The 27,371-nt window shown below is 42.4% G+C and overlaps 1 protein-coding gene across 1 annotated transcript in view; it reads left to right on the top strand.

Moving 5' to 3' along the window:
- The window catches only part of LOC128454079 (laminin subunit alpha-3), a 57,813-nt gene that overhangs the window by 15,739 nt on the left and 14,703 nt on the right, over nucleotides 1-27,371 (top strand). The window contains exons 8-47 of the mRNA XM_053437252.1: nucleotides 2-120; nucleotides 538-628; nucleotides 1,629-1,760; nucleotides 3,290-3,340; nucleotides 3,444-3,491; nucleotides 4,119-4,253; nucleotides 5,100-5,231; nucleotides 6,059-6,193; nucleotides 7,015-7,146; nucleotides 7,973-8,107; nucleotides 9,271-9,402; nucleotides 10,230-10,364; nucleotides 11,201-11,332; nucleotides 11,792-11,926; nucleotides 12,277-12,411; nucleotides 12,855-12,907; nucleotides 13,382-13,481; nucleotides 14,296-14,348; nucleotides 14,511-14,616; nucleotides 15,279-15,378; nucleotides 15,491-15,647; nucleotides 16,296-16,434; nucleotides 16,598-16,740; nucleotides 16,861-16,964; nucleotides 17,333-17,489; nucleotides 17,721-17,884; nucleotides 18,021-18,129; nucleotides 18,223-18,320; nucleotides 19,099-19,291; nucleotides 19,524-19,650; nucleotides 19,922-20,070; nucleotides 20,547-20,662; nucleotides 20,881-21,092; nucleotides 21,535-21,739; nucleotides 22,287-22,431; nucleotides 22,554-22,694; nucleotides 23,102-23,263; nucleotides 23,842-23,943; nucleotides 24,027-24,110; nucleotides 24,317-24,547. Of these exons, the coding sequence (XP_053293227.1) occupies nucleotides 2-120; nucleotides 538-628; nucleotides 1,629-1,760; nucleotides 3,290-3,340; nucleotides 3,444-3,491; nucleotides 4,119-4,253; nucleotides 5,100-5,231; nucleotides 6,059-6,193; nucleotides 7,015-7,146; nucleotides 7,973-8,107; nucleotides 9,271-9,402; nucleotides 10,230-10,364; nucleotides 11,201-11,332; nucleotides 11,792-11,926; nucleotides 12,277-12,411; nucleotides 12,855-12,907; nucleotides 13,382-13,481; nucleotides 14,296-14,348; nucleotides 14,511-14,616; nucleotides 15,279-15,378; nucleotides 15,491-15,647; nucleotides 16,296-16,434; nucleotides 16,598-16,740; nucleotides 16,861-16,964; nucleotides 17,333-17,489; nucleotides 17,721-17,884; nucleotides 18,021-18,129; nucleotides 18,223-18,320; nucleotides 19,099-19,291; nucleotides 19,524-19,650; nucleotides 19,922-20,070; nucleotides 20,547-20,662; nucleotides 20,881-21,092; nucleotides 21,535-21,739; nucleotides 22,287-22,431; nucleotides 22,554-22,694; nucleotides 23,102-23,263; nucleotides 23,842-23,943; nucleotides 24,027-24,110; nucleotides 24,317-24,547 (5,129 nt within the window). The remainder of the gene's footprint in view (nucleotide 1; nucleotides 121-537; nucleotides 629-1,628; nucleotides 1,761-3,289; nucleotides 3,341-3,443; nucleotides 3,492-4,118; nucleotides 4,254-5,099; nucleotides 5,232-6,058; nucleotides 6,194-7,014; nucleotides 7,147-7,972; nucleotides 8,108-9,270; nucleotides 9,403-10,229; nucleotides 10,365-11,200; nucleotides 11,333-11,791; nucleotides 11,927-12,276; nucleotides 12,412-12,854; nucleotides 12,908-13,381; nucleotides 13,482-14,295; nucleotides 14,349-14,510; nucleotides 14,617-15,278; nucleotides 15,379-15,490; nucleotides 15,648-16,295; nucleotides 16,435-16,597; nucleotides 16,741-16,860; nucleotides 16,965-17,332; nucleotides 17,490-17,720; nucleotides 17,885-18,020; nucleotides 18,130-18,222; nucleotides 18,321-19,098; nucleotides 19,292-19,523; nucleotides 19,651-19,921; nucleotides 20,071-20,546; nucleotides 20,663-20,880; nucleotides 21,093-21,534; nucleotides 21,740-22,286; nucleotides 22,432-22,553; nucleotides 22,695-23,101; nucleotides 23,264-23,841; nucleotides 23,944-24,026; nucleotides 24,111-24,316; nucleotides 24,548-27,371) is intronic.

Here is a 27,371-nt window from a genome sequence, read left to right as displayed (position 1 = left end):
GCCTGCAAGTGCTTCTCCCATGCATTTGACTGTTATTATGACCCAGAGGTGGAAAAGAGGGGAGCAAGTTTAGACACCTTCGACAGGTACGACGGAGGGGGAGTGTGCATCAACTGCCAGGTATGAAATGCATATCAAGTCCAAACTGATTCCTGTGTGTGTGTGTGCATACTTGCGGTTGAAGGGGTGGAACATGGCACACAAATTAAGAACTGCATGTTGCCTGTGTCTCATGGGATTGTGAGGTCAAAACATTCTTCTTCTTTTTTTTTTCCATTTACACACTTTCCTCCTTCCACTCCAAGAATTTATTGTTGTGTCAAAATAAAGTAATGTTCGGTGTTGTAAAAGTATAATGTGGAATACTGTGCAGAGTATTTAAAAAATGCTGTGTCCTTTAAAATGCAGGTCGTGCAAGTATGTAAATAAATCGAAAAACTAGAAATTCGAACTCAGTGAAAAAATAGTCTTGTGATCCTCAGCTGTCTCATTGTCTTGTGGCTGATGCCTCACACATTATTTTGTGTTCTTCTTTAGCACAACACCGATGGAGTGAATTGTGAGCGATGCATCGAAGGCTTCTACAGACCTTATGGCGTCCCTCCTGAGTCTCACCATGGATGCATACGTGAGTCACTTTCTCACTCATTGGTTGCTCAAACTGATAACTCCGAAGTCTGGAGATGTGAATGTGTGATTGAAGTGGTTTGTTTTGATTTGCTGAGACAAAATGCAGAATTTCCTCAGTTTCTTTTGCTGCTTTAATAAAAGCATTAAAAACAAATTGTGTGCATTCATTCTGTTTCAATCAAAAAGCACCAGATTGTTTGGGAACTACGTAATATCTCACCATGCAGCTATTTGACACACGGTGCATGACTAACAAGTGAAGCCAAAACATTGCTCAACTCAAAGGAGAGGCATCAGTGTCTTTTTTGAGACAGACACAAATGGCACCATTGATCAACCACTGGCACCACCGCTTGTATTATTGCTAAACCGGGCTCTGCTCTTGTTTACATTACTTTAATGGCCCGTGGCTGTTCCTCGCCATATAAATAGCGGCCAGTTGTGTTTAGACACGAGAAAGTAGTGGATTTAAACCGGTTGCACTGAGCACTTTGTTAAGTAAACCTCAGAATCCCAAAACTCAATTAAGTGAGCTCATCAGTGGAAACACTGCTTGTTTCAGGAATCATTGTTTGATATTGAGATATCTCGATTTGAGATCTTGCATGGTTGAGTAGTTGAGTATTTGAGTTTATACTTCCTGCTGAAGACTTTATCCTCTTTATTGATGTTTCAACGGCCAGTAAAATGGGTAGGATTTCTGCTGGTGCTGCTGAAGACCTATGTTACTGTAGAATGTTCTTCACACGCAGCACTCCCTGTCAAAGGGGATAGGGGGGTGGGGGGTGGCTGAGAGGGAATAAGAGTTGTTAGAGGTTATCAAGGGGCATGCAGTGCTGGTCACATGGTTTAAAGGGAATGGCCTCCCCCCTCATCACCCTACGAATCACTGACAGTGTTTATGGCATTCATTTATATATACGTCTACAGTAATGCACTCGTAAATATGTGGTCATATTTTTTACATTTATATAACTGCATAACCTGATCTCCCCCAGCCTGCAGGTGCGATGAAAGGACAACAGCCGGTTGTGAAATGGGCTCTGGAAGGTGTATCTGCAGGCCACAGTTGGCTGGAGAAAACTGTGATCGCTGTGCTGATGGACACTATAACTACCCGCAGTGCATTCGTAAGTTTGAATCTTTCGAATTAAGGATATATTCATATTACTTAGTGTATATAGATAAATTGAGGGGGAAGCCTAGGAGTGAATGTGCTAAAGTTTGTATTTTATTGTGCAAATCTCGAAAGTCATATAGCACACTGTCAAACTGGAAGGTGCAGGTGGTCTTACCCTTGTACCCCTGAGTCTTGGATGAGTGACAACTTCAATGTTTATTAAGATCTTTTGTCTGTGTGTGGGAGCTCGGGGTGTGGATGTATATGGGGTCAGGAGAAACTGTACCTGCCCTTTGATGGGTGGGTACAGTTTCATCACCTTTTGTTAGCCTTTTATCTTTCAGGCTTTTAGTTTTCTCCTTCTTTTTTTTTGACAAAGCTTTTTTGAAAGTGGTATGCAGAAGGTTGTCTATACATGTTACTGTATTGACTAACCATTACTGCACATTCCACATACCATACCTCCATCCAAACAAATATATAGCATGCAGATGTAAGACATACATAATTTCCCAATCTTATCTGATTCTGATTCAGGAGGCTACAAGAGTATATTGAGATAAGATGGCCAGTATTTCATCTGTTAGATTAATGAATACTCCCCCCTCCCCCCCCTGGCTTTGACTAAGCCTGTTGGATTTCTTTATATGAACTCGCAGGGTTCGACTTCAGTGCTCCTGGACTTTGAATAAACATCTAACTGACATTCATTGGTTTTCTCAGAGATGTGATTTACATCGTAATTTTGCTTTAATTTCACTGAATTAGTTAAAATATTCCATATAAAGATCACATTTCTTTTTGCTTTAATATTAGTTTTATAGAGTAATTTAATCTGCCCCAGGTGAACTTTTTCTTATGTCATACAAACTCTAAATTAGTTGTACGCCGATCCAGACAATTTATGAGCGTTAGATTTATTACAAGAGGTTATTCTTAACGGTGGGTCTCGTCTCCAGCCTGGTGCACTGACAGACTGGTCTAAACATGTAGATGCAGTCATTAGGAGGCTGTCTGTGTTTTGGGAGAAGCTTCTCTGCTGTTTTTATAGTTGTATAGAATTTCTACAACTTGTGTATTTTAGCATTTAAACCAAGATTTTACCCCTTTTGCTGTAAATGGCCGTTGTTGAGAAAAGTATGGGAAATGTTAAATGCTAGGAGACGTTAAGTAACAGTAGCACTAGAGAAGAATCGTGGTTAATGGGTGAAAATTATGAAAAATACTTACAATGTTGAAGAAAGTGAAGAAAGTGAAGAATATAATCCTGGGTCTGACCCATGATCAAGATCTGAACCAGAATTTGATGTATTGAAGTTTTGTGAAAATCCATCAACCTAGATCTGTGACTGTGAGTGTATCAATCATCCAATTTGATCCCTCTGCAAGAAAAGTAAAGCAGTTCTTTTCTCAATATTTATAACAATATCTTAGTAATAATGTTTGTTTATGTATGTGTTTAGCTTTTTGTGCTTTTTAGTATTTGCAGCAAAATCAATTATTCTTTATCTTTACTTTGTACCTGTCCTTTGAAATCAGGATATCCCATATACCCAGTGACCACCAAATCCCCCGCAGGTCCTTTTGTGGGTAAGTAGATTTAGTAATTTCTAATTGAACAATCATTTAAAATTCTCTAAGTTGATCTTCTTTTCTGATTATTTTTTCCATCTTTTTTTTTGTCTTTGCACAGAGCCCACAGTCTGTCCTCTGGGGTATTTCGGCTCACCATACTGTCAGCGTGAGTCTTATTCCATCTGATATGTTTTGCTGCTATAGAGTTGATTATATGGTTATGCTGTGTTTAGTAGTTTTATTTTTTTACGGTGCAGTCCTTGACTGTCTTGCATCATATTTGGTGCAGGTTGTTAGAAAGGACTTCAGACCATTTAAGGCCCCACTGAGTCTGACTGAGTTAAATGTAAGGAGCATTTGACAGGGGTCAGTCAAGCAAGTCTTAAACAAATACATAGGGTAGGTCATGTTCTCAGGTTATGAAAACAGAACTGGCACTATTCTGTTTTATGACTGGGTTTGAAGGGGAGGGTTAAAATACTTGTATGACATATAGTCAGACTGTGTAAATCTTCTGCTCACTGACAGCAGAGCTCTAGCAGTTGTTACACATAACAGTCTGATGGTCCTAAATGTTGTTGTCCGTCAGTGAGGATTTAAGCTCAAGTGTTCCCGTGATAGCGTTAGTCAGTTGGGACTGCAGTGAGAGCAGCGAGAACAGGCTATTATTAGTTATGATCCCCCCTGCTAAATTCCCTTTTCTGGTTTCATCTAACAAAATATTCAAATTTTAATAGTGATTAAATTAGTTTGGACTTTTATTGATGAAATAAATATATGCGTTTGTGCACAGAGTGTGAATGCGACTACAGAGGAACTGTGCCTACAGTCTGCGACTCTTCGGGGCGCTGCCTCTGCCGTGAGGGTGTGGGGGGGGAGCGATGCGACAGCTGTCAACCTGGTTACCATGTTTACCCCAACTGCCAGGGTGAGAAGGAATCATCATCCCCATTCGCCTTCACAAAATGCACAAGCACAACCTCATCATAGTTACTTTTCAGACTGAAACATGACCTTTATTTTGAAATAAATAAACCATAATGTTTATTACAGAGTAAATAATAATAAGACTGAAATTATACAACACCAGCATGTATCATTGTAAATAAAGCAAGTGTAACCTCTAAAAAGCCATACAATTATAAAAACACTTAATGTATACTCCACGCAGAGACATGCTTTGGTCATTTTAAAGTCAGAGCTGAGGACTTTTGGCGCTCCAACATTATGGATCTAAAATGATCTCAAAAACCCAAACCAACTGCATATACACTGTGATATCCCATGATCCACTTTGATTTGTTTGCTATTGACATCTCTTGTTTTGAGATCTTGCATGGTTGAATAGTTGAATATTTGAGCTTATACTTCCTGCTGAAGACTTTATCATCTTTATGGATGTTTTAACAGCCAGCAAAATGGGTAGGATTCCTGCGGGTGCTGCTGACGACCTATGTAGCTGTAGAATGTTCACCTGCACATATGAATTTTCTATCTTCACACGCAGCTCTCTCTCTCATAGGGGATAGGGGGTGTGGGGGGGGGGGGGGGGGGGGGTGGCTGAGAGGGAATAAGAATTGTGAGAGGTTATCAAGGGGCATTCAGTGTTGGTCACATGGTTTAAAGGGAATGGCGTCCCCCCTCATCACCCTACAAATCGCAGTCTTTGTTTATGGCATTCATTTATGTATGCGTCTACAGTGATGCACTTGTAAATATGTGGTCATATTTGTACATCTATATAATTTCATCATGCAAACATGATCTCCCCCAGCCTGCAGGTGCGATGAAAGGACATCAGCCGGTTGTGAAGTGGGCTCTGGAAGGTGTATCTGCAGGCCACAGTTTGATGGAGAAAACTGTGACCGCTGTGCTGATGGACACTATTACTACCCGCAGTGCAGTCGTAAGTTTGAATCTTTCGAATCAAGGATATTCATTTTACCGAGTGTATATAGAGAAATTGAGGCTGAAGTAAGGAGTGAATGTGCTAAAAATGTAATTTTATTATGCAAATCCCGAAAGTTTTGCCACTGACAGCAGAGCTCTAGCAGTTCTTACACATAACAGTCTGATGGTCCTAAATGTTGTTGTCCGTCAGTGAGGATTCAAGTTCAAGTGTTCCCGTGATAGCGTTAGTCAGTTGGGACTGCAGTGAGAGCAGTGAGAGCTGACCAGGCTATTATTAGTTATGACCCCCCCTGCTAAATTACCTTTTCTGGTTTCATCTGAGCTGGGAAACTCATTCTTATTAATATGGCATCTCCATCTTAACAAAGACCTTTGGCCCTTTACTTTTTCTGGCTTATAATTTGTAAAACAATGTACGCTGTCTTCAAACCTGTCTGTGTAACTGTGAACTGAGTGAGAAGGAATTTCATCTGCAGCCTTTGAAAAAGCTGATTTTAATGTTGGAGCCGCTTGTAGGGACAAAGAGACTTCTCTCTGGGCTGGTGGCTGTCCTGTATGAGTGCAAAGTCTATTCACATACCAATACCAGGCGAAGCTTGGCAAGATGTGGGCACCAGTAAGGCTGTACCACTGTGTGCCACAACAGGAGAATAGTTCAAGTGCTGAAAGTATTTGTCATTCCTTCTGCATCAAAGAAAAAAGCTCAGGCTCATTTGTAAGCAGGCTTCAGGATTCAACAAAATAACTTTGAATTTTAATAGTGATTCAATTAGTTAGGACTTTTATTGATGAAATGAATATATTTAATGTGTTTGTGCACAGAGTGTGAATGCGACTACAGAGGAACTGTGCCTACGGTCTGTGACTCTTCGGGGCGCTGCCTCTGCCGTGAGGGTGTGGGGGGGGAGCGATGCGACCGCTGTCAACCTGGATACCATGTTTACCCCAACTGCCAGGGTGAGAAGGAATCATCATCCCCATTCGCCTTCACAAAATGCACAAACACAACCTCATCATAGTTACTTTTCAGACTGAAACATGACCTTTATTTTGAAATAAATAAACCATAATGTTTATTACAGAGTAAATAATAATAAGACTGAAATTATACAACACCAGCATGTATCATTGTAAATAAAGCAAGTGTAACTTCTAAAAAGCCATACAATTATAAAACACTGAATGTATACTCCACGCAGAGACATGCTTTGGTCATTTTAAAGTCAGAGCTGAGGACTTTTGGCACTCCAACATTACGGATCTAAAATGATCTCAAAAGCCCAAACCAACTGCATATACACTGTAATATCCCATGATCCACTTTGATTTGTTTGCTATTGACATCTCTTGATTTGAGATCATGCATGGTTGAATAGTTAAATATTTGAGTTTATACTTCCTGCTGAAGACTTTATCATCTTTATGAATGTTTTAACAGCCAGCAAAATGGGTAGGATTCCTGCGGGTGCTGCTGACGACCTATGTAACTGTAGAATGTTCACCTGCACATATAATTCTTTATCTTCACTTGCAGCACTCTCTCTCATAGGGATAGGGGGTGTGGCTGAGAGGGAATAAATGTTGTTAGAGGTTATCAAGGGGCTTTCAGTGTTGGTCACATGGTTTAAAGGGAATGGCGTCCCCCCTCATCACCCTACAAATCGCCGACTGTGTTTATGGCATTCATTTAAATATTCGTCTACAGTGATGCACTTGTAAATATGTGGTCATATTTGTGCATTTATATAATTTCATCATTCAAACATGATCTCCCCCAGCCTGCAGGTGCGATGAAAGGACATCAGCCGGTTGTGAAGTGGGCTCTGGAAGGTGTATCTGCAGGCCACAGTTTGATGGAGAAAACTGTGATCGCTGTGCTGATGGACACTATTACTACCCGCAGTGCAGTCGTAAGTTTGAATCTTTCAAATCAAGGATATTCATTTTACCTAGTGTATATAGAGAAATTGAGGCTGAAGTAAGGAGTGAATGTGCTAAAAATTTAATTTTATTGTGCAAATCCCGAAAGTTTTGCCAATGACAGCAGAGCTCTAGCAGTTCTTACACATAACAGTCTGAGGGTCCTAAATGTTGTTGTCCGTCAGTGAGGATTTAAGTTCAGGTGTTCCTGTGATAGCGTTAGTCAGTTGGGACTGCAGTGAGAGCAATGAGAGCTGACCAGGCTATTATTAGTTATGACCCCCCCCGCTAAATTCCCTTTTCTGGTTTCATCTAAGCTAGGAAACTCATTTTTATTAATATGGCATCTCTATCAAAACAAAGACCTTTTGGCCCTTTACTTTTTCTGGCTTATAATTTGTAAAACAATGTACGCTGTCTTCAAACCTGTCTGTGTAACTGTGAGCTGAGTGAGAAGGAATTTCATCTGCAGCCTTTGAAAAAGCTGATTTTAATGTTGGAGCCGCTTATAGGGACAAAGAGACTTCTCTCTGGGCTGGTGGCTGTCCTGTATGAGCGCCAAGTTGATTCACATACCAATACCAGGCGAAGCTTGGCAAGATGTGGGCACCAGTAAGGCTGTACCACTGTGTGCCACAACAGGAGAATAGTTCAAGTGCTGAAAGTATTTGTCATTCCTTCTGCATCAAAGAAAAAAGCTCAGGCTCATTTGTAAGCAGGCTTCAGGATTCAACAAAATATTCGAATTTTAATCGTGATTCAATGAGTTAGAACTTTTATTGATGAAATAAATATATTTAATGTGTTTGTGCACAGAGTGTGAATGCGACTACAGAGGAACTGTGCCTACGGTCTGCGACTCTTCGGGGCGCTGCCTCTGCCGTGAGGGTGTGGGGGGGGAGCGATGCGACCGCTGTCAACCTGGATACCATGTTTACCCCAACTGCCAGGGTGAGAAAGAATCATCATCCCCATTCGCCTTCACAAAATGCACAAGCACAACCTCATCATAGTTACTTTTCAGACTGAAACATGACCTTTATTTTAAGTAAATAAACCATCATGTTCTCATAAGCATAGGCAGCAGACCGGAGGAGTAAATGTTGACAGTGTAGCTACTTGATATTTTGGATTGATTACAGGAATGACACAGAAGAGCTTTGTGTGCAAATAATGGTTTATTCTGCAACTTTGTATTTAATGATTCATCTTTTTGACTGCATGAGACTACGTGCAGTAGTTACTGGATTAATAATCCATTAATCAAACTTCATTATATAGCACTTTTAAAACAAATTAATTGCAATACAAAATGCTTCCCAAGCAATTGTCAAAATTATAAAAGATTATGAATAAACCTATGCGCTCATGCATTTTAAAAGATAATAAAACAGTTAAAATAATCAATAAACAATACAGAGTAAATAATAATAAGACTGAAATTGTACAACACCAGAATGTATCATTGTATATAAAGCAAGTGTAACTTCTAAAAAGCCATACAATTATAAAACAGTAAATGTATACTCCACGCAGAGACATGCTTTGGTCATTTTAAAGTCAGAGCTGAGGACTTTTGGCGCTCCAACATTATGGATCTAAAATGATCTCAAAAGCCCAAACCAACTGCATTTACTCTGTGATATCCCATGATCCACTTTGATTTGTTTGCTATTGAGATCTCTTGTTTTGAGATCTTGCATGGTTGAATAGTTGAATATTTGAGTTTATACTTCCTGCTGAAGACTTTATCTTCTTATGAATGTTTCAACGGCCAGCAAAGTGGGTAGGATTCCTGCGGGTGCTGCTGACGACCTATGTAACTGTAGAATGTTCACCATCATATATAATTCTCTATCTTCACACGCAGCTCTCTCTGTCATAGGGGATGGGGGGGTGGCTGAGAGGGAATAACAGTTGTGAGAGGTTATCAAGGGGCTTTCAGTGTTGGTCACATGGTTTAAAGGGAATGGCGTCCCCCCTCATCACCCTACAACTCGCAGACTGTGTTTATGGCAGTCATTTATATATTCGTCTACCGTGATGCACTTGTAAATATGTGGTCATATTTGTACATTTATATAATTTCATCATTCAAACATGATCTCCCCCAGCCTGCAGGTGCGATGAAAGGACATCAGCCGGTTGTGAAGTGGGCTCTGGAAGGTGTATCTGCAGGCCACAGTTTGATGGAGAAAACTGTGACCGCTGTGCTGATGGACACTATTACTACCCGCAGTGCAGTCGTAAGTTTGAATCTTTCAAATCAAGGATATTCATTTTACCGAGTGTGTATATAGAGAAATTGAGGCTGAAGTAAGGAGTGAATGTGCTAAAAATGTAATGTTATTGTGCAAATCCCGAAAGTTTTGCCACTGGCAGCAGAGCTCTAGCAGTTCTTACACATAACAGTCTGATGGTCCTAAATGTTGTTGTCCGTCAGTGAGGATTTAAGTTCAAGTGTTCCTGTGATAGCGTTAGTCAGTTGGGACTGCAGTGAGAGCAATGAGAGCTGACCAGGCTATTATTAGTTATGACCCCTCCCTGTTCAATTCCCTTTTCTGGTTTCATCTAAGCTGGGAAACTCATTCTTATTAATATGGCATCTCAATCTAAACAAAGACCTTTGGCCCTTTACTTTTTCTGGCTTATTATTTGTAAAACAATGTACGCTGTTTTCAAACCTGTCTGTGTAACTGTGAACTGAGATAGAAGGAAATTCATCTGCAGCCTTTGAAAAAGCTGATTTTAATGTTGGAGCCGCTTATAGGGACACAGAGACTTCTCTCTGGGCTGGTGGCTGTCCTGTATGAGCGCCAAGTCGATTCACATACCAATACCAGGCGAAGCTTGGCAAGATGTGGGCACCAGTAAGGCTGTACCACTGTGTGCCACAACAGGAGAATAGTTCAAGTGCTGAACGTATTTGTCATTCATTCTGCATCAAAGAAAAAGCTCAGGCTAATTTGTAAGCAGGCTTCAGAATTCAACAAAATATTCGAATTTTAATAGTGATTCAATTAGTTAGGACTTTTATTGATGAAATGAATATATTTAATGTGTTTGTGCACAGAGTGTGAATGCGACTACAGAGGAACTGTGCCTACAGTCTGTGACTCTTCGGGGCGCTGCCTCTGCCGTGAGGGTGTGGGGGGGGAGCGATGCGACCGCTGTCAACCTGGATACCATGTTTACCCCAACTGCCAGGGTGAGAAGGAATCATCATCCCCATTCGCCTTCACAAAATTGACATCTCGACCTCATCATAGTTACTTTTCAGACTGAAACATGACCTTTATTTTGAAATAAATAAACCACAATGTTTTTTACAGAGTAAATAATAATAAGACTGAAATTATACAACACCAGCATGTATCATTGTAAATAAAGCAAGTGTAACTTCTAAAAAGCCATACAATTATAAAACACTGAATGTATACTCCACGCAGAGACATGCTTTGGTCATTTTAAAGTCAGAGCTGAGGACTTTTGGCACTCCAACATTACGGATCTAAAATGATCTCAAAAGCCCTAACCAACTGCATATACACTGTAATATCCCATGATCCACTTTGATTTGTTTGCTATTGAGATCACTTGATTTGAGATCGTGCATGGTTGAATAGTTGAATATTTGAGCTTATACTTCCTGCTGAAGACTTTATCATCTTTATGAATGTTTTAACAGCCAGCAAAATGGGTAGGATTCCTGCGGGTGCTGCTGACGACCTATGTAGCTGTAGAATGTTCACCTGCACATATGAATTTTCTATCTTCACACGCAGCTCTCTCTCTCATAGGGGATAGGGGGTGTGGGGGGGGGGGGGTGGCTGAGAGGGAATAAGAGTTGTGAGAGGTTATCAAGGGGCATTCAGTGTTGGTCACATGGTTTAAAGGGAATGGCGTCCCCCCTCATCACCCTACAAATCGCAGTCTTTGTTTATGGCATTCATTTATGTATGCGTCTACAGTGATGCACTTGTAAATATGTGGTCATATTTGTACATCTATATAATTTCATCATTCAAACATGATCTCCCCCAGCCTGCAGGTGCGATGAAAGGACATCAGCCGGTTGTGAAGTGGGCTCTGGAAGGTGTATCTGCAGGCCACAGTTTGATGGAGAAAACTGTGACCGCTGTGCTGATGGACACTATTACTACCCGCAGTGCAGTCGTAAGTTTGAATCTTTCGAACCAAGGATATTCCTTTTACTTAGTGTATATAGAGAAATTGAGGGGGAGGCATAGGAGTGAATGTGCAAAAAATTTAATTTTATTGTGCAAATCCCGAAAGTTTTGCCACTGACAGCAGAGCTCTAGCAGTTGTTACACATAACAGTCTGATGGTCCTAAATGTTGTTGTCCGTCAGTGAGGATTTAAGTTCAGGTGTTCCTGTGATAGCGTTAGTCAGTTGGGACTGCAGTGAGAGCTGGGTTAGGGTTAGGATCCACTTTGATCAAGTATGATAAAAATAATGCTTTATTGTGTATTCTCTCATCATGTTATGCCATTTGCTTTATCAGCTGTGTGCATTAAAGAGCCATATAATGATCATTTTGGTTTCTGTGAGGAATAATAAGAATCTAATAATGTATAATGGCATCAGCTGACGTCTTTTTCCTCATCTTCCAGGATGCGTTTGTGATGGAGCCGGTGTGGCGGACAGGGTCTGCACTCCGGAGGGTCAGTGTGTTTGCCTGCTTAACTACGAGGGGCAGGAGTGTGACCAGTGTGCACCAGGCTACTACGGCTACCCGGACTGTGCTGGTGAGTGGGATCCAGCTCCCTCAATACCCCACCAGTGTAATCATGATCGACAAAACCAGTGGGTGCCTGTAACCTCCGCTGGTCTGAGTGGTGGTGGAAAAAATGTGAATGCTGGTTTCACGGGACTTAACTGTGGCCTCTTCTCATGACTCTGTGGAGCGAACGTCCTCGCTCTCCCACAGTGTCCCATCAAATCCCACCGCGTCATCCAAATTCATGTAATCTGCACAGCACTCAAATGAACTTAAACACGAGATATATTTGGATTCCTTCCTTTTATGGAATTATATTTGATAACAGTATAGCTATTATTATCTAATGTTCTTAGCAAAGTTGTTTCCTGTCACCAGCCTGCCAATGTTCACCCGAAGGATCCCATGGCAACATATGCAACCCAGTGTCGGGTCAGTGTCTGTGTTTGGCAGGGGTGGTGGGGCAGCAGTGTGACCGCTGTGTGTCTGGACTCAGGTTCCCTCAATGTGCAGGTAAACACACAGCACCATACATGCAGCCTTTTTTTTGCACCGAAGCTATAGTTATTACTTAAGCAAATTATTTAGGAATGTAAATTTTATTAAGTTGTTCCATGTGTTTTAAAATATTTGAACAACCTTGTTCTATATGTCGGGGGTTCGCAAAGTGGGGGTTAGAGATGCCATCCAATAGACTAAAACAATTTTAAAATAATTTATATGAGTTGTGTAGCCGAGCGTTTTGTTGTCATATTATATCAGGCCTCAGCCGAAAGAGGATACAAGAGAGGGTCATTACCTCGGCACATCACACCCGTTTATTATCCGTTTCTTAAACAACTCTTCTCACAGAACAGTTTTGGGAACCCCTGCTATATTTAACAGTGCAGAAAAAGGCATGTAATGCACTTATTCTCATGTTTTTCTTTAATTCTTCCCTCATTTTATCCTTTTAGCTCCCATAAGCCGTTGCAATGTTGCAGGGACCGAGGTCGCCAATCCTCAAACGGTATGCCACTCTCAATAAAACTTTAATTTTTTTACCACATCCCAACCTTTAACCAACTGAAGAGGTTACAGCCTAACGTCAGCACCGGCCCTCTGGGTGTGGTTTTACACAGACTACAACAGTCCTAGATGAAAAGAGAACTTTGCTGCTGATTTTACAAGGACGTGTGTTTTTTCCCCCTGAAATGTAAATGTAATTAAAAGAAGGAAAAGATACTTCCTGCCATTTAGAAGAGGAAGGAAAAACCACAACAACTGATCTAATTTCATGTCAATCTGGAAGGTTGTGTTCTTCCTTTTATTTTTGGCACGTATTATGTTCTTGTTTGAATGAAAGAAAAGCAGCCAATTTCCTGCTATATCGTAAATTCTGAAGACATTCGTGATTAATTTCAAAATGTACTTATTAACAAATATAATTCAGCATTCCAAAGTAGCCGCCAGTTATCTTTATGTTCCTTATCTGTTGATTCAGGGCCACTGCCTGTGCCTACCAAACGTAAAGGGAACCTTGTGCGACATGTGTAAACCTCTGTACTGGAATCTGGCTACCGAGAACCCTCGTGGCTGCTCAGGTAAGTGACTGGAATTAAAACGGACAACTCAACCAGACTTAAGAGTTAAGGCGCATTAGTTCTGGTCACTGACCCCATTTTTTCCCACTGTATTAAATCGCCAGTAGTAAATACAAATCCATCCATCCAGTAGCAATCTGTCACGGTACTGATATGGGTCTCGACCTCTCTAACCCAGAGGATATGTCAACACAACCCTGTCAACAAGGCCAGGTCTGCCTTCCTGTCCCACAGAGGGGAGCTGAGGAATAAGACGTTAATACAGGCCAATTCCTGCTGAGTAGTTCCAGTGTGGAGCTGCTGGGATTCAAACTGTGACAGAGCAGTAATGAGTATCTGGTGGCACATTAAAAACATGTAATACCTCCGGACTGGTGCTTTGTCCATTCTCCACGCGCATAAAAAATACTCCACTGGAAATACTTATTGTTCAGCCTCTGAGGAAAGAGTTTCAGGCTTTGTCTGGAGTTCCTGTCTAATGTTACAGTTCTGCTCTCCAGCAAGAATGTTATAGCTACCACGCTGCCTGAAGACACAAGAAAAGAAGGGAGCTTTTAATATCCTAAGAATGCCTCTGGTTGACCGGGGGCCGGACATTTTTCCTCTGGGTTGAAAGCGAGCCCTGGCAGTAAAGCTCTTCTGGACCTTTTGATGTACAGATCTTTGCAGATTGGAGGGTTTTGTGCGTTTGCGTTTCACCCATGAAAGTGTCAAAATCCTGTAATCAGGGTCTATTCACTGTAGATCCCCCCCCCCTCTTTCACGTTTTCATTACCCTTCACCCCTCTCGCTCTGTCTCCCTCTCTCATACCAGAGTGTGGGTGTGATTTGAAAGGGACGCTGAGTGGTGTTGGAGAGTGTGAACAGGTGAGTGATACAGCACAAGCAGTGATAATAATACCGCCGCCGGTGACTGACACGGAGGAATTAATCAAATTGAGTTTCATTGAAGTTCAAAGTCACATGCTGCACTTCTTACTGCTCTGCTTTTCCACAATCACATTTTCTCCCGATGATCTGTTGGCCTAGAAAAGTGGACAGTGTCACTGTAAGCCTTTCGCATGTGGACACTGGTGTGACACCTGTAAGGACGGATACTTCATGCAGCAGAAAAAGAATTACTTCGGCTGTCAGGGTAAGAAAAATATCCTAACATCCTATTCACTTGCATTTACTGTCTACCATTTTCTGGCACATAAACAAACAGGCTGTGTATTCTTATGGGGCAACTGCGCCAGTCTATGACATGGCCACTACAAAGGGGTTTTGTCATCAATAAAAGGCGTAAATTGTTATTCTGGGTCTTTGCTAAGAGTCTGGCAACATTACTCACTCAGGTCTCATGAGACTTGTTGCAGGAAGATGGAAGAGTTTCACTCAAATAAACCATACCTATGCTGTAGTAAAGAGTCGAACCTGTTGATGCCCGATACTGGTATTCAACATCTGTCCACAGGTGATTCCTTGGACACTACACAATGCTGTGTGACCACGTCGGAGAATGTCCCCGTCTAATCAACAGGGCTCTGCTGGGGACATTCTTCACTCATCCTCATTTTTTGACGGGTTTTAGTGGACATTTCATGAACTGTGGCAGTTGCCCCATAAGATTAGATTGTAGCCACTGCTGTCATGTCGCAGCTGCTAAACTTCACTTATCAATCCGAGAATCGTGAGCCATAGAGTCATCTATAGCTTAAATAGATTTGTCAGGGTCCTGAGTGGTTCATAGAATCAACATTGAGAAAATAGATTTCATCCCTACAAATAATAACCTCCTTTTTCTTTGCCTGATAGGTTGTCAGTGTGATGTAGGCGGGGCCATTGCCATGGCGTGTGATGAGACATCAGGGAAGTGTCAATGTCGGAAGAACATAGTTGGCCGGAAATGCACCGAGTAAGACACGGCAGATTTTAATTCATTTCGATTCTGACAAAACTACATTTTGTGCCATTGTGATTAACGTAATGGTTTTTTTTTATTTATATTCTCGTGTAACTTGTTATAGGCCAGCACCGAGCTACTTCTTCCCTTCTTTGCACCAGCTGAAGTTTGAGGTTGAGGATGGCACTTCTCCAAACGCCAGACCGGTGCGCTTCGGTTATAGCCCACAAGAGTTCCCAGATTTCAGCTGGCGAGGTTATGCTATAATGTCCCCCGCACAGGTGAGTACGTATTCAAATGAGCACCTTAATGAATTGAATGACTTGTGATTATAAATTCCATTATGGCTTGGAAATTCTTTTATGATCTACCACTTCAAGAACTTTGTATCTTCCTTTTTTTAATCCTTTTTCAGTCTGTTCTGATCCCACTGTGATTCTTTTAGCTTTTACCTCTTCACTGATTTTTCTGCTTTCAAGACACAAGCCTCTCTTTATATCAGGGCTGATGTAAGAATGTGGATACCAGCTCCCCTATATCTAACCCTATCTCTCTTCAGCCGGACGTGATCCTAACACTTTCCCTTGGCTTTCCTGGCCCTTTCCATATTGTAATGCGCTACGCAACCCCCAAACAAAGGGGGAGAAAACGAGTGCGAGCAAGGATCTTGGTGGTGGATGAAGCTGGCTATCAGTCTTGCTGTGACTGTAAGTGAAGGGCCTGCCTCCATTTTTGGACGTATTTCCCTCTCGTCACCTTGCTCGCTGCCTGTTGATTAACCAGCCCTTGTCTGTTTCCCTTCTCCGTTCACCGGACATGATTTTTAACCCTCTCTGTTACACCCTCATCATCGTCACCTCCAACCTGTGTGTGCTGAAGCAGTCAGTTGTGTGTCGCTCTCGCCCCCCCCCCCCCCCCCCCCCCCGCAGAGTGACGTCAGAGTAGCAGTGCATGTTGACCCAAGGGAAGGGAGGCAGCACTTGTTCCGTGTGGTTCTGCGATTCCTTAACCCAAGCAACTCCAGTGTGACTGGTAGCGTCAGGGCTACCGATAACAAAGGCACTGCAGGTGAATCATCTTTTTCATTCCACAAACTAACCCATCATTAAGAAAAAAGTAAATCATTCCCTTACTGACAGTTACATGTAAGCTTACATGAGTTTCTCTGATATTATTGCAATCAGCAGTGGTGTATTTCTGTTAAGTGTTTAAAATGACTCTTTGGCCACAGGGTCAGACCAGAGTAAGGAAGTCATATTCCCAGAGAGTCGCTCGCCATCCTTCCTCACCGTCCCAGGAGAGGGCTTTGCCGAGCCCTTTGCTTTGACTCCTGGGAAATGGATCATTCACATCAAGGCCGAGGGGATACTGCTGGTGAGGAAGACTCTGATGTAGAAGTCATCGTTTAAAAAGTGCATTTTACCCAATTTGGTTTTGATTAAAAATAACCTATACTGAACTCCTAATATAGACAGTATCCCTCTCACTTCTCAGGACTATTTAGTGCTGCTGCCCAGGGAGTACTATGAAGCACCTCTGCTGCAGGAGAAGATCACAGAGCCCTGCACTTACCTGCCCTCCGCAGACAGGAACGCAAAGTAATTATTTAATAATTCTGTTCAGCAATTTGTTGCGGTCCATTCATACTCACCACTTAGTTTTCAGACAAAGATTTCTAGATTGATTTATCTTAACATGGTCCTACAGAAGTCATATAATATTATAATCATAATGGAGATGAGGGTTTATAATGCCTCCGACAGTAACAGCCATTGGGATGAGATTTCAGTGGTCAAAGGTTGCATTCATCACATACAGATGAAGGGGAAGTAGAAAAATCCCCCAGTGCTCTGAGCAGACAATCAAAATGGGACAACCATCAAATAGCAGCTAAAATAGGATGATGATGAAATAATCTTTTACCATTCATGCTGAATCTGACTATGTCCGTGTGTCTCTGTCTCAGCTGTCTATTGTACAAGCATGTGGCCATGGACGGCTTTAGCTCGGCACTGGGTTCACAGGGAAGGCTCTCCAGCCGCAGTGGGCGCAGGAGGAGGCAGGCTCGTGTGCGGCGTCCCACCCCGGATCACCCGGAGATGGCTGATCTCAGTGGCAGACAGGTGGGAAGCCACGACTTAATACATCTGCAATGTACCCACCGATTTCGGTATTATAGACTCTACCTTTACAGTATAAAAGGGTTGAACACTAAACTAAGGTCCAGAATCAAAGATTATACCTGTGTCATCTTTCAAGTAACTTCTTGAACTTCCTTTTGACCTTTCCTCGTAATTTTAATTCTCTCAAAATCATTCCTAGTCCATTTTTTGTTCTGTTCATGCGTCCTATAGTCTCAGCTTCAGCTGAGTTTGCGTGTTCCTCACTCTGGCCCATACGCTCTGGTGCTGGAGTACGCCAGCGAGGTGGATGCTGTCCAGAATGTCAACATAGTCATCGGCGGTCAGCTAGAAGGCCAGATCCCGGCCAGGGTTAATATTTACAGTTGTGCCTACAGGTAAGTCCTGCACTTGTTGCTCCAGCTTCTAAAGAGATATGTTGTCATGGTCTATTCAGTGTGTGAAAAAAATTGCAGGTAATTGCAGTTGTAGATTATACATGTTTGTAGCTGTAGTATCTTTGAACCCCTGTAGCTTCCTGTGCCGGAGTGTGGCAGTGGACAGCAGTAATCAGGTGGCAGCGCTGCAGCTCTCTCATAGGACAGACCTTCTCCTGCAAATTTCCACAGCCTCATTCCTGCTGGTGAGAGAAACGTTTCCGCAAAAAAATCATTATGGTTCATAAAGCAGACTGCAACGTAATTTTTTTTTAAATAAACACGTTTTCTCCTGATAGTACAAAGTGTATGCAGTGCCTGCGGAGGAGTTCTCCATTGATTATGTTGACCCCAAGGTGCTTTGTGTCTCCACTCTTGGCCGCTTCAGCGAAGACAGGTAATTCACCTTGAATATACCTCATTGCCTGTTTTCAACAACACACTTCTATAACACCCATAAATGGAAGCGGCAATTTCGGAGATGATCATACAAGACTGGTCCTTTCGTTGTTGTGCAGAGACACATATGATTTCCAGGTGTGATTGCATTCCTGCATCTGGGCAAGGTCATTTACCTGAGGCTAAACGTCAGGTCAAACTTTCTCTGTCTCTCACAGTAAATTTACTGTCACTCTGAACCTAATTGCAAGGTTAGATGTTACAGTTACACGTGTCTATAAAAACTTCTCCTAAAGCCAAAATACAACATAGAAAAAGCTGGAAATGGCTTAAAAGCAAAATTAAATATTAATGATAATTAAAAACTGTGAGAGAATAAAGTAGGGATCAGTGTTTCCCCATGAAAACAAGAAAATGTTACTATATCAGTTAAATTTCTAAATCCGGAAAGACAAGTGCACATTTAACCATGTTCCAATACCATTTTTAGAAATACCTCTGATAGCGAGTATACAAATCTAGGTACTGATCCAATACTACGTCTTTAAAGTGTATTGGTTTCAACCAGATAAAACTGCATTTTTCTTTTTCACTCGATAGTACAGTTTAAGTCTGTGATGTTTAATCCCGGGACGTATGTGTATAGATGAGAAAAGACTGCGATAGCCAGAGGATTTCCTGACTGACATTTTAGGTGTGACAGACCCCCCAAAACACTTGAACACAAATCAAAAGGCTTTAACTAACAACAGCTTGTTGCTGTTTACTGTTTCCAGTGAGCACTGTGTTCTGAGGCAGTTCGACAAGCCAACGTCGGCCGAGATTTTGTCAGCTGCCCGTGACGGACTCCTGTCGTCCCCGCCAGTCGTTGCTCCCCAGCCAGAATACGACGAGGACTCGAGAAGGAGACGACAGACGACGGTTCTCCCCGTCCAGGAAGGTGTCGGGGTACTGCTCAAATTCCCTCAGGTATTAGATTACGAAGGAAGCAAAATGCATTTCTCCTAACCCTTTTAAATATATTTGCTGTGTTGAGCTTGAGATGTTCAATAGCAGTTGTCATTCAGTGTACGTTAATGTATTTTGGGAGCGTGGCTATGACAAGAGGGCTGATAGGAGGACATTTATAGCCTTTGCTGGCTAACTTTTCTAGGATTACCAACCCTAGCTTTAAGTCTGCTCGCCTTTTTTTCTTTTCCAGACGGAGATCAGTTTCTCTCCCAAGGTGCCCCTCCCTGGCAGGTATGTGGTTGTACTCCATTATCACCAGCCTGAGCATACCTCCTTCCCTGTGGAGGTCCGGGTGGACGCAGGGCGTGACTGGAGGGGTGAGTGTGTTTGAGGAAATCCGGCTGAATAACGTGAGGTCAAATAGAATTAAGGAGTTTATTTGCTCCTGTTGGATAGAAGCATGTTTACTTTAGAAAAGCCTTTTTAGGTAAGGGGGTCGATTCCTCCTTAAGATTTGATTAAATCGCTGGCCTCATGACAATATAATGAAAAGACTTGGACACACTTCCTTATATGGCTTCAATGGAGACTCTGATTATTGTGTTCTCCCTCTGACACTCAGCTTCAAACTCTGCTTCTCTCTTGCAGGTTCAATAAACGCATCCTTCTGCCCCGCGGTGTCAGGCTGCAGGGAGGTCGTCATCGCTGAGGGACGCATCGCCCTCGACATGGACCAAAATATTTGGCGGCCACCCTCCATTTCTGTCATCGTGCCACCTAGGAAGACCCTTACTCTGGTCAGTGGTGGATGTGACACGTCAGGCAGGGTTTTGATGAACCTTGTCCACTTCATTTATAAGAATTAAATGAGAAAAATCATTTTGAAAACATTGAGTGTCTCTTCTGTGTAAAGTCTGTGTGTCTGAGAAGTTGAGGACTTGGCATGCTGAGGTCCTCTCTCCTCAGTGTTATGCCAAACCCCTAACAACAACAATGAAGGGCCTGTGTTCTCCCTGGCAGCCCCCACAAAGCTTTACACAAGCTAAGCTTCCATCCTCTGGGGCAGGTCGGTTGTGGTTTGCTAGTTTTCTTTTGCTTCTCCAGATACAATTCAACAGAAAAAAAAAATAACCTGTCTGAAACACCTGAAAACACGAAGATTATCCATTTATCTCTTTCTCCATCTGACGGATGAATATATTTTAAGAACAAAACAATCCGAAGTGGATGTTTTTGCTGAGCCTGTGTGTATTTCTTTGTATCATTTGTGTAGGATTATATCTTACTGGTTCCTGACAACAGTTACAGCCCAGATCTGCTGAAAGAGAAGCCGCGGGACAAGTCTGCAGATTTCGTACAGCAATGTCGAGGAGATGGGTTTTATATCGAGTAGGTATCCACCATGTCAGTAAAACAAGCTGGACTCAAATCCATTAGATATCTTTTTTATCCGGGCAGTGATCTATTTATCCTGCGGCAGCAATGGCACAGTTTTAAAATAAAAGTACCGTGGACGTTTTTGTAAATTGTGCCTTCTAGCTGTAATAATCTGGCGTTTAACCACATCTGCATTTTACGGAAGTACTTTTCTTTCTCTTTTTCTTCAGCCCGAGAACTTCCTGCCAGTTCTGCAGGGACTCAGCCCGCTCGCTCGTCGCAGCCTACAACGATGGAGCTCTGGCCTGCGACTGCGAGAAGTCCGGCTCGACGGGAGCTGCCTGTGATCCTGTTGGAGGACAGTGTCCCTGCAGGCAGCACATCATTGGTCGACGGTGCACGAAATGTGCCACCGGCTACTATGGCTTCCCCTACTGCAAACGTGAGTAAACATTCAATTTCTATTCAGTTTTATTTGTATAGCACCAAATCATAATATACATTATCTCAAGGCACTTTACATAGTTGGTACCTGTGGAGAGAAAAAACCCTCATGGACCGGAAGAAACCTCAAGCTGAGAAAAATTGGGAGCAGAGGAGAGATGGGTGGAAAAGAGGGGGGAAAGAAAAGAGAGAGGTATAGGGGGGAGAGAGAGGAGAGAGAGACCAGGGACAGTTGTGCACCATCAGATTTCAGCTCTGCCAGAGTAGTTGTTTTAATGAAAACAATATATATATTCTCTTTTGACTTGTGTTGGGATGTGAGCGTAGACACCTACCACATAAAGCTCTCTGCCTAACTCTTCTTTAAAATCACTTCATCCCTCTAATTTCCACTCAGGATTACGTTATTTCACAAATGAATTCCGTTCTCTCCACTGCAGCGTGTGAGTGTGGTCGCCGGCTGTGCGACGAGGTGACGGGACGCTGTATCTGCCCTCCTCAGACGGTCAAACCAGCCTGCGACGTGTGTCTGCGTCAGACCTTCAACTACCACCCTCTGCTGGGCTGCGAGGGCTGCGAGTGTTCCCCGAATGGCATCAAGGCCAACGCAGGACCGGACTGTGAACGCACCACGGGACAGTGCAGGTGAGAGGAGAGCAGGGACTATAGCATTATTATTATTATTATAAAAGTTATTACAGTTGAAATGTTACTAAATGTTGTAATTTTTTATTGTAGATTTTTAAATTGTTCTTGATTTTATCATTTTACAATTTCAGTTTAATAGAGTATTTATAAAGCAGATGTTCTCTTATATGCACAAATTTTTAGAGGGATATAAAATGATAGGTGCGTTTTACAGTGAAAGTGAAACGTGACACCAAACCCCTCAAAGAGGAGATTTGTTCACAGTCTCTTCAGGCTGATGTACAGCTTGTCTGTTTCTGTCCTGCAGGTTTTCCATCACACAGTTGACGAAAAACAAAACAATTGAATGAACAAGTAGCAGCAACATACAGAGCAGCAACACATGCAATGTGGTTAAACAGTATTTTGCATATTTACGAACAGCATAATTAAATAAAATTGAGTTTAGTCCTTACATTTCCCGGTAACAACAGGCACAGAATGAAGCAACAACGCTGTTTTGTGGATTTAAAATCTGACTGAAGCTAATGTGCGTTTTGTGTAGTTGCAAGCCTCGGATTTCAGGCCGCAAGTGTGACCGCTGTGCTCCAGGTTACTATCGCTTCCCCGACTGTGTGCCATGTAACTGTAATCAAGGCGGCGTCACACCGGACGTGTGCCACCCAGACACAGGGAGGTGTCTCTGCAGGGTGAGCTCACTTCATTCAATCGTCCTATAGTTTCCAAAACTCCTCTTACTCATTTTTTTTGTCTATTTCTCTTTCCTCACTCTGACCTCTTTTCTCTCTTATGGCTGCCGTGTTGTTTTTAGAGGAATGTAGCCGGTGTCAGGTGCGATACCTGTCGGGAAGGTTCCTTCTATTTTGACCCCTCCAACCCTCACGGCTGCATCAGCTGCTTCTGCTTCGGAGCCACTGACCAGTGTCAGAGCTCCAGCAAACGCAGGGGGAAGGTGTGTGTTTGCTTTTCGTGCTCCTGCAAGTCTGTGAATGCAAATGTAATGCCGACAAAACCCTCTGGCTAATGGAGGCTAATATATGTGGTGAAATGTTGGGTGTTTAATGAAAGATGCATATACAGGTGTTGTTCTGGAAAAGGACAAACACTGGCATGATAGACAGCAAACATGCCATGGCGATGGCACGTTACCTCATGAGGATTCATAACTTCAAAGATTATATCATGACGTCATCATGCCAAACCTCGCTGCTCTAAATCTCCAGCTTTGGGAGGTGTTTGTCTGATTGTATTAAACTAACATTACTTCAAAACAAAGTCAAAAATGTTTGGAATAACACAGTACAGCAGAGTTTTAGGATGGATGTTTCACTGGTTCCTCCTCATACTCCCCGTTGTCAGTTCGTGGAGATGCGGGGCTGGCATTTAGAAAGACCTGACCAGGGGGAGGTTCCCTCTGTGCTGAACACAGCCAGTAACACGGTGGTGGCAGACGTCCAGGAGCTTCCTCCTACTGTGCAGACTCTACACTGGGTGGCACCACAGTCCTACCTGGGAGACAGAGTGAGTCAATGGAGGGAAAGAACATCCTGGCAACAAGATCTGCTGTTAATAACTGTTTTATTAATGATTAAATATGTGAATAGATGCCGTGTTGTGTCTCCATAGTGAGAGATTAAAAGATATTATAGAGAACGATAGATAGAAAGGTGAAGTTAAAGTCAATACATATAAAAAAAATTACATTTCTTTTTAGAGTGTTATTTTCAGACCTCCAAATAGTTGAGATCTGAGGATGCACTAACTCTGGTTTAAACGACTCAGCTGGAAGTTTTTATTAATATTAGTGTTTGGTTTTTAGCTTCTTTATGGTACGTCACCAGTGTTGTCTAATGTGCTTCACATCTCCAAGGTGTGTTTTCACTTCTGAAAAACTGGGTTCAGATAACTGAGTTTAACTTATTTCTTTTGCAATTCTGCAACATCCCTGAATTCAAATGAACTACATTAACTAGTCAAATGTTTTTTAAGTGATATATAAATAATGGTTCTTACTATCCTTGTTGATAAATAAAACAAAGAATAAACATTTATTATCTGTATTTACAGATAAACTTGACGGATTTCTCCTTTTCTCTAAGGTTACATCTTACGGTGGTTTCCTCACCTACCAGTCCAAATCCTTCGGGATCCCCAGCGAGGGGATGACTCTGAAGGACAGACGACCTGATGTCGTGCTGACTGTGTGTATATTCTCACCATATCTTCATATCCTTTCTTTTGTTGTTTTCAGTTTATTAATCCAAGTCACTATTTCTCCCTATAGGGTCGGGATATGACCCTGATCCACATGGCTACTCAAGTCCCACTTGCAGACAGGCTGTATCAGGGCAGAGTCCATCTGGTGGAGGTAAAGAATAATTCAAACATATTAAATATACATTTTGGCAGGAATGAACTAGATAATAATTTAGTACATTGTTCTGCAATAATGTGTTGGACAGACAAACAAATAAGTTACTTCTGAAACATATCAAATCGGAAAAACACTGATGTTTAAGAAGAGTCTCCACCTTCAGATTTCTAGTCCCCACATAACAAATCCATCGCCTGCAGGGAAACTGGCGTCACGCTGTCACCAACAGGCCCGTGTCCAGAGAGGAACTCATGATGGTCCTAGCCGGTCTGGCGGGCCTGAGGATCCAAGCCCTGTACTTCACCCAGAGCCAGCGTCTGAGCCTGGGGGAGGTGGGCTTTGAGGAGGCGACCAGCACAGGGACGGGGAGTCCTGGAAACAACGTGGAGTATTGTTCCTGTCCGCCCCAGTACACCGGAGACTCCTGCGAGGTGAGACACTAAAAAGGCAGTTTATTAAATACAATTTAAAGGTCCAGTGTGTAAGATAAGGGTGACAGGGATCTAGTGATTTTTCATGAGTGTGTTTCATCTCAATATAGAATTGTTGTTTTATTTACCCTAGAATGGGCGACTTTATATTGAAATACTTTATATTTACATCGGGGGGGGCTGCCATGTTTCTTGTTGTAGCCCGGTCTGGACAAACTAAACATCCTTTGAGTTTTTATGAAACATGAAGGTTACCACATGTTCTCTTTCATGTTTGGAAGGGGAGGATGAGGTGAGGGGTTTTCAACTGCCACATTTAACTTCACCACTTTGTGTCACTAAACTCTACAAAGTGCAGCTTTTAAGGTGTGTAAATAATTTGTTAGAGGAGTTTATGATTTTTAGGCAAACAACCAAACTTTGGAAACGGAACCTGAGAGGGTACGCTGCTCAAACCCATAGATGGCATGTATAGTTGAGTCTGAGGGAAAAAGTGGAAAATGAAAAAGAAATATATTACGGGAAGCCATACGGATCATCTTGTCAGGTCTGACAAACAGCTAAGAAACAGGGTGGAGCAACGATTGAGGAGTCGGACCCCGTCCTCATACTTTTTGATTGTCCTGACACGCCTGAACCGAGCACCACACCCTTCACCTAGAGGAAATGTTTGTCAGCTGAGGATCCTTGGCTGGAATGGATACTGGAAAATACCGGCCGATGAGCTGTGCAGCCCAAACTGCGTAGCCCCGGGCTGGGATGTGATGCACAATCACGCAGACATAATATTAGTGATCGTACCGATATAATCACTGGCGTGGCTGCAGCTCACAGGGACGTTGTACAAACAAGCAGGATGTAGTTGCCAAGGGTAAAGATTTGCCAGAATAATTTTCCCCCTGGGAGTAGTGCTGTCTGGGCCGAGTGTGTTTGTGCTTCTCAAATCAGAATCCTGTTCACAGTTTGGCTCACAGAACCAAAATAAGACTTTTAATTAAACATTTGACAGACCATTAATTAGCAGAGAGAAAAAGTTATATTGTTATTGTTCTATATTATGGGAGTGCCACTGTGGTTTCCAATATGAGCAGTGAGTGTTTGGGGCTGTTTGAAGGAAGGTCTATTATGCGTGCCCCGAGGTGATATGACAAGAGCCTCACCCTTACACATTGGGTGAGGCCGTTGGCAACACTGTGTTGCTCATAAAACTGTGTGGGCCTGACACACCCAGTTCTGTCTCTTGTGTGTTTGAGCAGCGTGATTCAGGTGTGAGTTTGTCTGCGTTGTCTGAGGATGTCTGACTTTTCCTCTCAGCCACATATGCTTACCACACACACACACACACACACTGACACACACACACACACACACACACACACACACACACACACACACACACACACACACACACACACACACACACAAACACAGAGTTGTGTCTTCATGACTCCAGAGGTCATCATATTGACGCACATTGATTTCCTGGAGACTCAATCTAATCTTACTAATACTAATTACCTCTTGCCTAACACTAACCTTAACCTTACCTAAACTTAAGCCAAACCAAACCTTAACCTTACCATAAACATGTTTTCATCTTAAAATGAATGTCCCTGTAATGTGACAGTGTTGATTAAGGTCCCCACAGCATTAGTAGTACCTGGACCACACACACAAGTTTACATCAAGATAAAGGAGTATACAGTATTGAGGATTTATCTTTTTACAACCTGTAGTATTTGCCAAACTGTAGTTTTCCTTTTCTCTATTCAAAAAAGCTAATAGTGGATTTTCCTGTGTGTTGTCAGTTGTGTGTGTTTGTGCACATTTAACTGTTTCAATACAGTATTTATTTTTTTCAAGTGTATATGCGGGAATGAAAAGGAGAGCGAGAAGGAGAGAAAGCATGTAAACGCATGCATGTGTGTGCTTGTGTGCCTGCATACACTCATAGTGATCTCCAGGTCTGACTCAGGTGAGAGATGGGGCGTGTCCACACTCTCTACGTGTGTGTGTGTGAGTTTGTGTGTCCTTAAGAGGCTGAGGCAGGGCAGTGTGGAGCATTATTTCACACAGACTTAACGCCTGGAATGTCAGATTCGTGTATGGATAGACAGCGGCGTGCGGGGGTTCTGCTGCGGACCCTGATATGTTGGACTTTGATAGGACTGTGCTGCGGCGGCCACAGGGCCTACAGCAGGGGAGAGAGAACTCGCTTTGCCAGGCACCACGGCCGATGGGCTCAGTGGACCGAGTTTCCATTACTCAATGACCAAGGGGGACGCCACCACTCAGGACATGGCAGAGGACAGTCCGTTCGGTTTCCCTCTGTTAATGACGATGCTAGTATTCAGATTCAGGTAACAACCCATGGAGATCTGATCTTGTTGTTTGTTTTACAGCTCTTGGTGTCTCAGGTGTGGTTTGACGGGGACTTGAAGGATGTTATCTCTGAAGGCAAAGTCCGAGCTTTGGCTCTTCCGTGTTAAATCTTAATGTCAGCGCTCACACAATTATTTAGAGGCAATGTTGCAGATTGATGAGCAGGCCTGTTTTTTTCTGTTACATAATTTATAGGAATTTCACATCATGACAAACAACACAAGTTTTGAGTTATTGAATTAATTCTATTAGGCAGAAACGTTTCCTCCTGTCTGGTTAATTAATCTCTGAAATATTTTCAAAAAATCACGACGTCATTACGTATATAGTGCGATAAGTGTGTTATCAACCCCAAGAAACATACTTGTTGACTCAAATATACAGGGTAATTTCAGGGTAAACTGTAATTTCGGTAAACCATGTTTTTATATTTGTGTTTTCT

Source organism: Pleuronectes platessa, chromosome 13 (assembly GCF_947347685.1).
Source record: "Pleuronectes platessa chromosome 13, fPlePla1.1, whole genome shotgun sequence".
Classification (NCBI taxonomy): domain Eukaryota; kingdom Metazoa; phylum Chordata; class Actinopteri; order Pleuronectiformes; family Pleuronectidae; genus Pleuronectes; species Pleuronectes platessa.
This window is presented reverse-complemented; position numbering and strand designations above follow the sequence as displayed.